At 33.2% G+C, this 15,273-nt stretch overlaps 1 protein-coding gene across 6 annotated transcripts; it reads right to left on the reverse strand.

Moving 5' to 3' along the window:
• Positions 1–702: 702 nt before the first annotated feature.
• Positions 703–9,395, reverse strand: LOC127243890 (uncharacterized). 6 transcript variants are annotated; one of them, XR_007837046.1, is made up of 7 exons: positions 9,249–9,395; positions 6,965–7,040; positions 6,621–6,705; positions 2,355–2,420; positions 2,158–2,225; positions 1,051–1,190; positions 703–962 (listed from the first exon to the last, which is right to left on the reverse strand). XR_007837046.1 is itself a non-coding variant. In XM_051264111.1 (7 exons), the coding sequence occupies exons 1-6, from the start codon at positions 9,310–9,312 to the stop codon at positions 1,179–1,181; spliced, it is 438 nt and encodes a 145-aa protein (XP_051120068.1). In that variant the 5' UTR covers positions 9,313–9,395; the 3' UTR covers positions 703–962; positions 1,051–1,178. The 6 variants fall into 6 exon arrangements, 2 of the variants coding, with proteins under 2 accessions (XP_051120068.1, XP_051120069.1); XR_007837047.1 differs by lacking the exon at positions 9,249–9,395 and adding an exon at positions 1,637–1,747 and having other exon boundaries at positions 6,965–7,649; XM_051264111.1 differs by lacking the exon at positions 2,158–2,225 and adding an exon at positions 7,945–8,135 and having other exon boundaries at positions 2,407–2,420; positions 6,969–7,040.
• Between the last annotated feature and the right edge of the window lie 5,878 nt (positions 9,396–15,273).

Raw genomic sequence — 15,273 nt, forward strand, 5'->3', positions numbered from 1 at the left:
TTGTGTAGAATAATTCTATGTTCAACCAATAGACAAGAACTGATTTGACATGGATTGAGAATTAAATTTGCACTATTATTATAATTATTCAGAAACAGATATGATAATTAATGATTAATTCACTACCAAAAAAATGACTACTTCTAGCGGAAGGAAATCCGCTACAAATGACCATTTTTCGTGGCAAAAGGCTATTTGTGACGATTTTGTTGCTGATTTTGGCCGGTATGTTTACTCGAGTAAGAAAGAGCCTGCACTGCCACAAATGTTGTAACAAAAGCCTAGTGGTCAACGCCTGTGGGATGAATTTTTGTTACGATTTTTTGTACGCGACAAAAAGAAAAATTCTTTTTTTAACAACTCATGTCCGTAAAAAACGATGCGGTACAAAAGTTTTCTGACAACTACAATATATTTTTCTATCGATTTTTGTTACAAGTACCTATTCGTGACAAAAATTAAAACTCTATTTGTAACAAGGTGAAGTCGTAACAAATAATGTGTTGCGAATGTTTTATGACATGCACAATAACTTTTAGTAACAGTTTTTGTAACAACTTTTTGTGGCAAAAAATTAATCACCTGTCCATTAGTAAAACATTTTGAAACGACCTAAAGAGACAATATTTAACGATTTTGGTAACAACATCAATTTCGCGACAATTTACATATAAGATTTTTTACCATAATTCCTACAAAAAATGGATCACATGTCCATTATAATAACCTTTTTTTCTACACAATACAAGACTACATAAAGGACAAACAAGCAAAAATTACATACTTATGCGCAACATGATCATCTAATAAGCCGTAGAGAGGTGATAGTTCTACACAATAGTGTTCAATCCATTATATTAAAATATATAAGGCATCAATCCAAGTTCAACACATAAACGTGGAGGGCGGATGCTCATACAACGAAAAAAGTACGGCGGAAGAACTCAGGTGTGGGGAACCAACTGTAATGAATAAGTAGGTTATATGAGTATTTAATTGCAAAAACATAAATTACTACATCAAATAAATTTTCAAAGATAAAATACATACATCTTTGTATGTCCACACGATAGGTTCGACATGGACTACCTCACCGAGGGTAAGTGCTCCAGCAATTGTTGGCAGAATAAGTACAGTCTCTGGAACCGTGGCAGCAGTTACATAGACCTTAACAATTCCTAGTATATCACCTATATATAAATAAACCTTTCTTTCATGAAAATAATATATGATTTCAACGAGTAGTTTACAGAAAAAAAAAAACTAATAATAAGACAAATCATCGACAATATTTTATACATAACGAAGATAGTCGAATATGTTTTTAAAATGCTGGGAAAGGAGAAGATTTTTCATTTACTTAATAAGTACTACAGGTCAAATCATATGAAAGAAAACACAACTACAAGCTAGACAAAAAAGAAAAACCATCAAATATATGTCCAAATAATCTACTAAACGTGCATGTAGTTAACTATGTAACAAAATCGGAAGAGTTCATTGCACTGGTCACCCGCAGTAATCCATTCTAAGTTTTCCTAGGAATAAAATATCTAATAATAATCCAAGACTCACCGAAGTCTCGGATCTTTAGAATAATAATATCGAACCCATGACAGATATATAGAATACGTACAATGAAAATGAAGATGCATTCACGAACATGTTCAATATCAATGACAGCCAAGGTCCACCAACAAGAGTGCCTAGGAAACAATATATAACAACCAAAAGCACTGCATATCCTCTGCATTGAAAATACATTGAATTATGTTTAAAATCCCAACGCAGCCTACTGAACGGATAAATTCTCAATGAAACAAATATTATGGACACAAAAACACAACAATCCTAATAAAACAAGCTAAAATCACCCACAAGAACAAATGGTAACAAAAAAAATTACCTCTCACATCATAACTATGTCAGTCCCCACATTTATATATACTAGAAACGCACCTTAAATATTGCTCAAACTCTTATAAATTCAGAGTCATCACATATTAAATAGCGATAACAAACCTGGAAGGGGGTGAACAACATGATCCCTTCCGAGTTACATGAGAGTATTTGCAACTATCAAGAAAATTGCTAACAAAGTATAAGAAAAATATGATGCCATTTCTAATCTCCTATAAAAGAACTAATGGCACAAACCTGTGAACACAACCATTCAACCAGTCCTTTCGAAACATCATCAATAGTTATGATCTTCTTCTTTGAACCTAATGGCACATTAGCAATGTCATCATCCTGAGCTTTAGGTCTTCCATTGGAAATGGATAAACAAGAATGGTATGTAAGCGATATCTAAAACTAAGTGTTACTAATAAGATATAAAAAGAGGAGCATACCTCACTATCTAAGAAAGTATTTTATCGCTCTTTTCTTGTATAAAACAATTACCTTCAGAGAGCTATCTGCAAAGTAAAAAAGGATGATCATGCAATTGTTATTATATGAAGCAACCGTCTATCCAAGTCGTATGACTCAGGCATTGGAACAAGCCGTAGGCTGTCCTTAAAAGAGGGAGGACCTATGGTTGTTTTATGAGAATAATCTATCTAGAGGATAGAGAAATGTATATTGATTTAATATTTTCTTCTTATCGTATTTTGTTAAACCATCAGCATTGACAAATGACACTAATAAATCCAATTCATCCATAAATCCTTATATCACATACTAATAAAGCATAAATATGATTCGCAATTGCACTACAATACATATAGCATTTGATTGGATTGAACAGAATTAGTAATTCCACACAAAACAAAGAGAAACATTACGTACCAAACTTGATTTAATCTTGCATTCAAGAATGTGTGTATCAGTTAGGATTCAGGTACAGTGGATGCACCAAAATTCAACTCACAAGAACTTAATGATTAATGATTAGATTGAACCCAATGTTATTATTATTACAACAGACTCAGAAAATTATTACATTGCTGAAGTAGATAACCACACACACATGAATGCAAATACAAGATTGATAATTAGTAATATATGTATAAAGAGGTAAATCTTGCAATCACCAAGAAGTTATATTTCATTAAATCTGAAGCTTCCAAACTATCCATGTAATAATAATGTAAGCAAGAAAAGTGTGTACCAATAGGTATAGGTAGAGGAGATGACCTCAGATTTCCTGTCTCTAAAACCCTTTTATATATAATAATGTAAGCAAGAAAAGTGTAACCAATAGGTATAGGTAGAGGAGATGACCTCAGATTTCCTGTCTCCAAAACCCTTTCATATATACACATACCATTCTTGATTTGTTTGAATGGCAAGACTTGCTGAAATGATTACAAGACTATTAGGAGATAGGGAATAGCTACCCAATAAGGCCCAATCTCCAATAAAAGTACTTGTCATTCAGATTACATTACATTTTAGTTTTGCTTGTTCTTACTATTATATTTTTGTTCTTTTGTTGGTCACCAATTTTTTCCATGAATGAATTCTATGTTTCATGCATTCACTGAATATAAAAAAACATAAGATAAGATTTTTGAAATAATATCTTTTTTTTTCCCAAGAAAATGTAAGCAAAGAGCAGAGACCTGTGCAACATGAACATATCCAAATTGGTAGTCCCATAACTAACCTTTTTCTCATTCTATATTAGGACATCAAACTACTAATGTTGCAATTTCAGAACTTACTATTATGCACATCCAAACACATTACTATGCATGACCATACAAACAAATGCATCACAATTTTTACGCTCTGATCATCTCAATAGTTCCTTGATGGCAAGACATATAAGCAATCTCAGCAAGCATATTAGAAAAAAAATTAAGACATGAGTGATCCAAAGAAAACAATCATCGTAAATTTATTTTATTTTATATTTTCATGGGGGTTTGTATGGCATTTCCCAGTTCCAAGGATTGAGTGAGCAATCACTATCTAATCTAATCCCACAACTATGCACGTTGCGCCTAATCTCTCTCTACCTAACATAATGAATTTGAAAATCATGAGAGCGAATGCAACAATGAGGAGTAACCAATTAATCGATACATTTGGCAAAAAATGAACTAAATAAGTCAAAGATTTGTCCATTGAATACAATGGAATAAAGAAACGACAAAGAGAAGGGTGGCTATATGATCTAATGCAATAAATGTTCAACAACTTTATTCTTCCATAAAAAATCCAAGACAAGACAAGACTCTAAGATCAAAGGTGAGCGTGGGAAAGAAAAAAGACTAAGAGAGAATGAGAAATAATAGGATGGGAGGAGGAATCAATCAAGGTTTCAATTAGGTAATGGACGATGTCATCCTATTCAACCCAATCCAAACCCACACACAGGCATTATAAATATAGTATTATCATACTTATATTTGTGCAATGTTAATTTTTCATATCTTGAATCATCCATCAGCTCATCCCTTCCCGCAATTGATCAACACCACTTCACTCTAGTGAAAAACAATAACTATTTCTAATAGCCGCCTCATCCAAAAGATATATTATAATCACATTTCATCACATGTTGTCATCCTTATTGCTGGATCACAGACCTTATATCATTTACTCCAACTTCATTAGCCTGTCTTCCACATAATTTAAGCACCTTTCTCACCGTATACAACTTAGAAAATACTGACTAGAAGAATAAACTCCACCGGTTTCCACTCGGACAGTTTGAGCAATAGCATATAGATGATAGCATGATGGCATATACTATTACTTTTAAGCAGCATATAATATCAATGATAAAATTCATTTAACCGAAAAGCCTATAGTTTACAAATCATAAAAGTTTACCTTTAAGAAATTTTCAATTTATTCAAAAGCCATTACCATAATGCAAGCTAGGTTAATTTAATAAAGAAGATAGCAAACATGAATTGATCAAACTAAACAACTTCTTTTGCATCCACACTTAGTTCCAAGAAACATGCTTAACATTCTATATAAAAATTCTTTAATTACTAAACCTGGGTTTTACAATTCAACCCAAACAAAAAAACATAAGCATTTGCATATGGCATTAGACAATTAAATAAAACCTGTTCAGGTGTTTCACTTCACAAACCCATCAAATTAAAATTTATAATCACTTATACAGTCACCAATGTTTTTTAAATAAAAATGTCTGACCAGCTTACTTCAGAATTTGAGATTTGGTTATGATTTCCAAAGCCTAAATGCAAAACAACAAGTAGCACAAACATACAAGCACATACAAACACTACCAAAAAAATGGCCATTTGTAGCGGTTCAATAACCGCTACAAATGGCCATTTTTTTGTACAAAAAGCTATTTGTAACGATTTTGTACCGGATTTTGACCGGTGCATATACTCGAGTTACAAAAAGTCTCTGTACCGACTTTTTTCACAACAAAAAATGGGTGGTCAACACATTTATTGTAACAGTGTTTGTAACGCTATCATTGTACTTTCGATTTATTTGTAGCGGCCATTTAATAAAAGAATCGTTACAATAAACGCTTATCCACTTGTAACGGCTTTTGTTACGGTAGTAATTCGTTACAATAGTTGGTTTTCAGAAACCTAGTTAATATTTTATGTACCAGTATTTATTTTATGTACCAGTATTTGTAACGAGCAATTTATTGTATCGAAAAATATTTCCTTATTTTTTCAATAATAACCTAAAAAAAATGATTTCGGGACCGAAAAACCTGTACGATGTGAGAAAATACAGCCAAATGACATTACAAAATATGGAAATATTACGGCAATTATGTATCACCATAAGTTGTAGCAAGTACGCACTGTGTAGAAACATAAATATTTCGCAATATAGCTAACATATATGGCAAAGCGTAGCAACAAACACACAAAATGTAGCAGAGACAGCAAGTTCAACCAAAATGTTTGTGCTCCGGAGGTTGTTCGTAGAATAAGCGCAGCCTCCGGAACAGTAGCAGATGTAACAAAAACTCTTACTATGTCAATAGTGTCATCTATGGACATATAAAGAAAACATGTGCAAATCATCGGAAAGAAAATAAGACTCACGTTTTATATAATCAATATAAAATATTAAAGATATTAACTAAAACATTATAGCATACGTAAGAGAAAAAGTCGGAGATGATCGCCTAATTTAACCATCCATACAACAGCGTAATCAAAATTGTAAAATATAGATTAGTATAACTATAATTATAGCATGGATCCTATTTTGATGACATCCGGACCAACATCTGTACAACCCCACAAGTATAAAACAACCAGCAACGTGATCAATTTATTTGATACATGTGAAAAGTTGTTTGTTTAAACAACCAACTTAAACATGTACCAATTTAAAAACAACAATTAATTGAGTACTATTAATGTATCCAAATACCTAACACATAAGTTACATCAAAAATCAAAGCGGTTTGGGGAAAAAAATCAATTTACCCACCAGCCTACAAAAATATTTAATTATAGATTTATATGCTACCCAACAAGGTCATACAGAGCAAACAACCACCCAATTACAGTTCCATATAAATTGCATTGTCACCATATCATGTATTAGTATTTTGACTAACTAATAACCATAGAATATGCTTTACTCAAAATGGCTGCAACCAAAACCGATTTCATATAGATAATATAACTAGGTTGACAACAAACCTGGGGTAGGGTCGGATAGCAACACCCCCTCACCAACAACGCGTTTTTCCAAACCACGAGATATGAGAAGAATACGAGACCCGATCTACATGAAAAACCTACAATTTTTATATGTACGAAAGGACAGACTACCATATAGTTTAACTGGTTGTTATCTCTAAGAATGACTGAACTCAGAAGTTCTCAATAACATGTTAAAACACAATCATAACAATAATAAAAAAACAAGAATCCACGGTTTGCAAGTTCACCCTAACTTTACTTATCATAAACTCTTGCATTCATTATATAGTTACTAAAAAATAGTTACTACTTCAAAAATAGAGGGATAAGCTATTCGTTACCCACTCCAAGCTCCGCAACAGTTCTTTGACTGTCTTTAGGGTCCTTTTTTGTTGCCAACCTATTACACCTCTTAAACTGCACACTAAATACACGAATTAGTATAGTTTGGATGGCACAATAAATGACTATACTAACCAACAGCCTATTCAACCAAGAATGTCACATGTAAGACAGACTTATACCAGAAACACAACTTTTAGTTTCACTTTTAGGCCAATGTGATCAAGATTATAGTATTCAAGTTCTGAACCCTCAAAGTAACAATCACTCAACTTTCAGATTGTATTTCAAAACTACAGGATTGAATAAATCACAACATCAATCCCACTATAATCAAACAAATATGAAACATATCACTTTCAAACAAAAGTTTCGCAAGTAACAATCTTGTTTCAAAAAACATATTTTAGCAAAACTTTGTAACCGATGGCAGTTTAACATCAAACAGTTCAAGTTTTCGCACAAACAGAGAACAAGCAACCTAGATTAAGAATTAGGGGAAAAAAAGTCTCAGTCCTTTTAACAAAACTGAGAACAACTCACGATTTTCAAGATTTGGGAAAAAAACAATGGACAAATCACGATTTCATTTCTTTAACAAACAGAAAACAAAACGAGATTTATCAAATTCAAAAAACAGTGAGTTAGCCACCTAAATGCTCTGATACCACTTGTTATTACTAATCCAAGATCCAATAGGCTATATTCTCTCGAAATCAAATCAACATCGAAGAAAACTTAAAGAAAACTTCGATTTATTACGGAAGCAACAGTTCGGACTCAGTTTACCCTAATATCAAACCAACCGACACCGAACACACATCCAAGACCCAACCACAAATGACACGCCACGGAAACGCAACAAACACGCTAAACCGAAACCCAATCTAAGGAAACATTGCCGAAATTAAAGCCTAAAGAACATCGCAGACAAGTTACACTGCAAACCAACAATAAGGCACAAATCGAGCAATCAAACCTTAGAAAACACCAAGGGGAAGGCACGCATCAAAGGAGAAGAAGAACTTCCAACTCGCCGGACAGATTCACCGGAGAAGGCAGGCGCGACAACGAAGGAATCGCCTAGGGCACGAGAGAAGAATCGAGAGAAAGGTTCTGTTCTGTATTGTTCTCTGAATGAATGAATTAAGGGCTGGATCGGTTTAAGGGCTGCATTATATATATATATATGAAGCAGACCCGGTTCAGACCGGTTCAGCCGGGTTCAAAGTCATAAACCGACGGGTCTCTCAGAGATTGGGTCGGGTAGTGGGTTGCCGGGTCCGGACTTCAATTTTGGGCGGGTCGGTTGTGTGCATTCTAGGCCTCAATAATCACGAGCCAAAATATATAACAATTTTTATAATTAACATTTTTATAATTAAGATTTAACCAATCAAGTCATAAAAAAAAATGCTATATATGTGACAAATGTGATTAGGTGAACCAAATATTAACAACCAAATATACAACAATTTTTTTTATAATTAACATTTTTATAATCACACATTTTTAAATAAATAATTATTTTAATTTAATTTGTATATATTAATATATAAGTATTTAATTTGTATATATTAATATATAAGTATTATGTCTGTATTATATATGACATATATATATATATATGTAAATATGATATATTATTTTAGATTTATTTTGAAATTTAAAATAAAATTATTGTAGTTGTAACGGAAGTATGCCGCAATAAAAGAAAAGGTGTTGACCATACCAAAAATACCATTTGTTACGGTAATATCTGCTACAAAAAATAGCTTTTGTAGCAAGAAAATTGTAGCGACTAAGATTTCGCTACAAATAACCATTTTTTTGGTAGTAAAACATACATTATAATTAATTAGGTGCAGATAGAGCTGTGATTTTTCTATTACTTTACAAACTATTAAAAGATTGCAAAAGAACTCTTTTACCTATGTTATTTATGAAATCATGAATGATAAAATATTAGAAAAATAACGATTTAGAGAACACTGTCACATATTACCTAATATTCGATCTTCGAACAATTATAAGTGAACCTCTGCCACCTCGTCGGTCAATAACTTAATCATGCAAATAGAAGTCGACAAAATGAATATTATTCGACCATGAGACACTCAATTTCGAAAAACCTACTGGTACAAATCTATACTCGTTATTTGTCAAAGAAAATTATAAATCCAAACTAAAAATTTACCCATTAAATATATGAAATAATTTCTACAAGAAGAAAGTATACAAAAACATAGAACACTAAAGAAACTAAAAATCGATTTAACTTACCCTTCGATTTCGTGAGAAAGCCATCGGGGGGAAGAATCACGACACCAATAACTCGGAGAACCATGGGCTTCAACCGGCCACGGTAGGGCAAAGGAAAGGACGGAGTGCAGATCGGGAGGCGATTTCGGATTTGGAAAAAATGGAAATGGAAACAATGTGAATTTTGTCGAGTATTGAGACACATGGTACTATATATTTCTCCAAAGTGTTAAACGCTTTTTAACTTTTTATTTGTCCATCATTTGGAAAGTGTTAAACGCTTTTCAAAATTTATTATATTTGAATTATTTTTTATTATTTATTGATTAATTTTATATAGATTTTATTATTATTATTATTATTATTATTATTATTATTATTATTATTTATAATTATAATATTATTTTTTTGTTATGATTTGACATATGTAAAAAATATATATAGAATCGCATATTGTCATATTTATAGTTGTTACGGACAAACTATCGAAATAAATAAAAAAAAAAGTTGACCAACACAATTTTTTTTGTTCCGACAAAAAGCATAACAAAAATCACTTTTTGTGACAGAATTATTGTAACAGATTCAATTTCGCTAGAAAAAGACATTTTTTTGGTAGTGCAGGTTGTTGGAGTAGACGATGAGGAGGAGGAAGAGACTCAGGAACGCAGATGTGCTCGGGGGCTGCATGAATTGATATTAGAAGACGAACGGGGATTGTTTTGTATCTATTGTCAGCATATGGCGATTTAACTGAAGAATGTAATTCCTAAGGATATACCAATTTCTTCTTTAAAGAACTTAAATCAGAAAATCATTCAACTATTGGAAACATCAAAATTATTCCCTTTAATTTATCCATCCTCCGTAATTTTGTACTAATCTGTTATCTGAAAGTAGGTCAGTGCAATAATAGGTTCATTTAGGTGTTGAAAAGAACTTGGAAGTTCTGAGGTCGATACTTCTTGAGACGACTGGACTGGTGATTCTTGATGAAGGCCATACTCCTCGTAACCGCAAGAGTAAAATTTGGACTTCACTGTTCAATTAAAGACTGAAAAGCAAGTCATATTGTGTGGTGGGACGCTTTTCCAAAACAACTTTAGAGGACTGTTCAACTCACTGAAGACCCTAAGGCATACAGTGACAGAAGCAACTATGCAAGACCATAGTTGTCTCTCAGCATGAGTGGAGCAACTTGAACAATTACTCAGGCCTCTACTTCAAGAGCGCCCATAATATTAAATTTTAGATATATTAAAATTTAATTTAGATCTTACCCTTATTTTTCTCAACATTATTCAATCTAATTTTAATTTTAAAATTAAATTCTTTTCTAAAATTAATCTCATCTTCGTGAATTCATAAATATTTTTAAAGCCCATGATTATTAAATGTATTAAAATTTAATTTAAATTTTATTACATAATTTTTTGTACAATTACCCTGTCCAATTCTAACTCTAAAACTCTATCCAATTCTTTTTCTAAAATTAATTTTAAATCTAATTCTAATTCTAATAAATCCTAACAAAGATTTTTCTATAATAAATCTTATATTCCTTGCCGCTGGAATTTATAGTTATTATTATTGAGCTATTCGTTTTAGCATAGTCAAAACATTGTAAGTTTTATAATTCAAGATATTTATAAAAAATTAGGTCACATATATTTCATTTATTGTATAGATGATGGAATATAATGTTTACTTTTGTAGAATTTAATATTATATTCGTTCGTTGATAGTATAGAAAAAAAAATCATTTATTTATAGGGTCTATCAATTATTTTTTTTGCTCAGGGCCATCAATAAATCGAGACGACCCTGTGCAGGACCCAACATTAACTGAGATTCTGTATTCAGATAGGAAAGCCCAAGAGGCTTTGCTTCCTGAATCCATCAACCGTGTAGTGGAGAGGCTTAAAGTCTCAATGTGGCCGTTTGTGCACGTGCACAAAGGCTGTATCCTGCAAAATTGTATGTTTTTTGTTCTATATCAACCCAGCTATCTTTTTTCTTCTAGCAAAATTGTATGTTTTCTTCGTTTTATGTTTTCTAAATCATCTAGCTTTTATGTCTTTTTTCAGATGAAACAAATGAAAATGTTAAAAGTTAAAATGGGAATGTATTACTTTTGATCAAGTAGACAATGAAATAAAGTTGATAAAAAAAACATGTTTTAATTGAATTATTTTACATTATAGAGGTGACTTGTATTATTTTTTTATTTGAATATTGTGATGAAAAAACTAGGGTTTCAAAATTATAATGTGGAAGGAAACCATTTTTTTTTTTCTTTTTTAGCATAAAGAATAATCATATGTTCATATGCATTGAATCTAGAGATATGATATAGATATAATATTTAAAGATATGATTTGAATATTATTGGCATAGGCTTATCCTATAAATTGACCTAGCTGTCGTGAATAAAATCTGTTCTTCATTCCTGCCCGTTGATGTAGTCAATGGTAGTATAGGTTAATTTAGCCTATAGATTAGCTTCTCATTAATTGTAATTAATCTATTCTCTCATTAATTGTAATTAGCCTATTAATTATATTTAGATTGTCTAGCCATTAAGTTAGCCTATAAATTAGTCTCATTATCTGTAAATTACCTATAATTTAGCATTTCATCGGGATCTTAGCATATAGATCAGCCATTCTTAATCCTATATATACTTTGTACTGTAATCAAAGAAGATGATCAAGTTTTGAGAATGAAACAAATTGTCATGGTATCAGAGCTCTTGGTTTAGAATTGTCTGTTGAGAAATCTTTGGTATTTGTTCGTTTAGTTGGGAAATATTTTGGTATTTTTTTTTGGGTTGGTTTTTTTTTTGGATTACACATGGCTACCAGAAAATCAGATTTTGAATTTTGAGTTAAATTTACGGGAAAGAATTATTCCACATGGGAATTTCAATTCCAGTTGTATGTTACTAGACAAGGGCTATGGGGACATATTGATGGGACTACTCCACCACCTACCGATGTCACTAGAATGGCTCAATGGACGGTCGAGGATGCACGGGTAATGTCTTGGCTTATAAGTTCTTGCGATTCTCAAATCAAACCTAATTGGCATCCATATAAAACTGCTAAAGAAATGTGGGCATATTTCAAGAAAGTTTATTGTCAACGGGATTCAACAAGAAGATTTCATTTGGAATGTGAGATTGCAAATTACATTCAAGGCAGTCTGTCCATTCAGGAGTATTTTTCAGGTTTTCAAATCTTATGGTGTGAACTGTCGGAAAATATTTGTGCTACTGTCTCCAAAGAGGCACTCTCTGATGTAGTGGCGGTTCCTGAAATTAGCAAGCGAGATCAATTTCTGATGAAATTGAGATCTGATTTTGAGAATGCTCGGTCTAATCTTATGCTTCGTCATCCTCCTCCTACGTTGGATGAATGTTTTGGTGAATTGCTTCGCGAGGAGCAACGTCTCCTCACACAAGCCACTCTTGAACATGAGAAGTTGAATCCAACACCATTAGCTTATGTGGCTCAATCAAAAGGGAAGGCTCGAGATATGAGTAAGGTGCAATGTTATTGTTGCAGGAATTATGGACACATCGCTGCAAATTGTAATAAGAAATTCTGCAACTATTGCAAGCGGCAGGGACACATCATCAAAGACTGTTCAATCCGTCCTAAAAATCGGCATACCACTTCTTTTCAAGCAACTATTGGTAACTCCATTGATCAGACTCAAGACGAGTCGTCAAAACACACTCAACATGGAGCCAATGATACTCAGTCGAGTACTCTCACTCCTGAAATGGTGCAACAAACGATAATCTCAGCATTCTCAGCCCTTGGACTTAAAGGTAATTCACATAATTCTTTTTCTCGGCCTTTGTTGGTAGATTCGGGTGCTTCAAATCACATGAAAAGCTCATCTAAGATGCTGGAAAATATCCGTCCCTATCATGGTTCAGAATATATTCAGGTTGCTAATGGGACCAATTTATCCATCAATGGTGTTGGTGATGTTACTCCCATTTTAAAAAATGTCTTTCTTTCATTTGAACTTTCTAATAATCTAATTTTTGTTAGGAAATTGGTTGACAACAACTATGATATGCACTTCACTCGAAATGGTTGTTGTGTGCAGGATCAGGTATCGGGGACAGTGATCGCAAAGGGGCCTAAAGTGGGACGCATGTTTCCTCTCCATATCCCTATTCCTTGTTATGCTTTCTTGGCATGTTATGCTGTTTCTAATAAAAGTAATGTGTGGCATAAGCGTTTAGGACATCCTAACTCATTTGTTTTGTCTCATTTGTTGAAATCTGGTTTATTGGGCAAACATCTCTCCAGTCATTCTCTTGATTGTTCAGCTTGTAAATTAGGAAAAGGTAAAGTTCTCCCTTTTCCTGCGGTTGCTGGTCATGCGAATAAATGCTTTCATGTAATTCACAATGATGTATGGGGCATTACACCTGTTATTTCTCATGCTCACTGTAAGTATTTTGTGACTTTTATTGATGACTACAATCGTTTTACTCGGATTTATTTTCTTCGTTCCAAATCTGATGTCTTTTTGGTATTTCAAAATTTTGTCTCATTTGTTGAAACCCTATTTTGTAATACTATTAAAGTTCTTCGATCGGACTCTGATGGAGAATACATGTCTAATGCATTCCAAGAATTTTTGAAAGACAAAGGAATCCTTTCACAACGCTCTTGTCCATATACTCCGCAACGGAATGGTGTGGTAGAGCGAAAGAATCGTCACCTCTTAGATGTCACTCGTACATTGTTACTTGAGTCTTCTATTCCCGTTAAGTAATGGGTAGAAGCTCTAACCACTGCAATTTACATTATAAATAGATTGCCATCTCATATTCTAGATTTTGAGTCTCCTTATTTCCGTCTTTATAAGCACCGTCCTCAGTATGAGCATCTGCGTATATTTTGTTGTGTTTGTTTCATACATTTACTTGTTAATGAATGTCACAAAATTTCTGCTCAATCTGTTAAATGCGCATTTTTGGGATATAGTACAACTCATAATGGCTTTGTTTGTTATGATTCCTTGTCCCAAAGGATTCGTATTTCTCGTAATGTTGTCTTCTTTGAGAATGAGTTATTCTTTCCAAATTCTGATCATTCAGTGCCAGATATTGCAACTCTTTTGGGTTTCAACAAAATGATTTTTTCTTTTTCACGGTTCAAGCCAGGATATGAATATAATATAGCAGGTGTTCTGCTCCACAGCCCCTTTCAGATCCAAATTGTCACCTGATCCTCCTCCAACCTTGGCAACCGATTTTTCTGAACCTGTGTTACGACGCTCTAGTCGAATTTCTTGGCCTCCTGATAGGTATGGTGATTATCATTCATCACTCAATGCTACGTTATCTGCTATTTTTGTTCCATCCTCTTACTCACAGGTAGTTAAGCATGAGTGTTGGCAAAGGGCTATGAACGACGAACTTCAGGCTCTTCAAGAGAATCACAGTTGGATTATTGTTCCATGTCCACCTACTGTCAAGCCGATCGGATGTAAATGGGTATACTCAGTGAAATTACATTCCAATGGAACTTTGGAATGGTATAAAGCTCGGTTGGTTGCTCTTGGTAACCGGCAAGAATATGGAGTGAACTATGATGAAACATACGCTACTGTGGCTAAAAGGACTACTGTGCGAACAATTCTTGCAATTGCAGCTTCTCGTGGTTCGACGCTTCACCAAATGGATATAAAAAATGCCTTCCTTCATGGTGATCTTAAGGAGGATATCTATATGAAACCTCCTCTAAGTTTGCTCTCATCTTCTTCTAAAGAAGTTTGTAAGTTGAATCGTTCCTTGTATGGCTTAAAGCAAGCCCCCCGTGCATAGTTTGAGAAGTTTCATTCCACATTACTACAATTTCAGTTTGTGCAAAGCCAATATGACTCATCTTTGTTTCTTCATATGACAGCTACGGGGATTGTTCTTCTTTTGGTATATGTTAATGATATTGTGATCACCGGAACAAATTCTGTATTAATTTCTAAACTTCAGCAGCACCTTCACGACTCGTTTTATATG

The sequence above is a fragment of the Andrographis paniculata genome, unplaced genomic scaffold, assembly GCF_009805555.1.
Source record: "Andrographis paniculata isolate CXL003 unplaced genomic scaffold, ASM980555v1 Contig98END, whole genome shotgun sequence".
Classification (NCBI taxonomy): Eukaryota; Viridiplantae; Streptophyta; class Magnoliopsida; order Lamiales; family Acanthaceae; genus Andrographis; species Andrographis paniculata.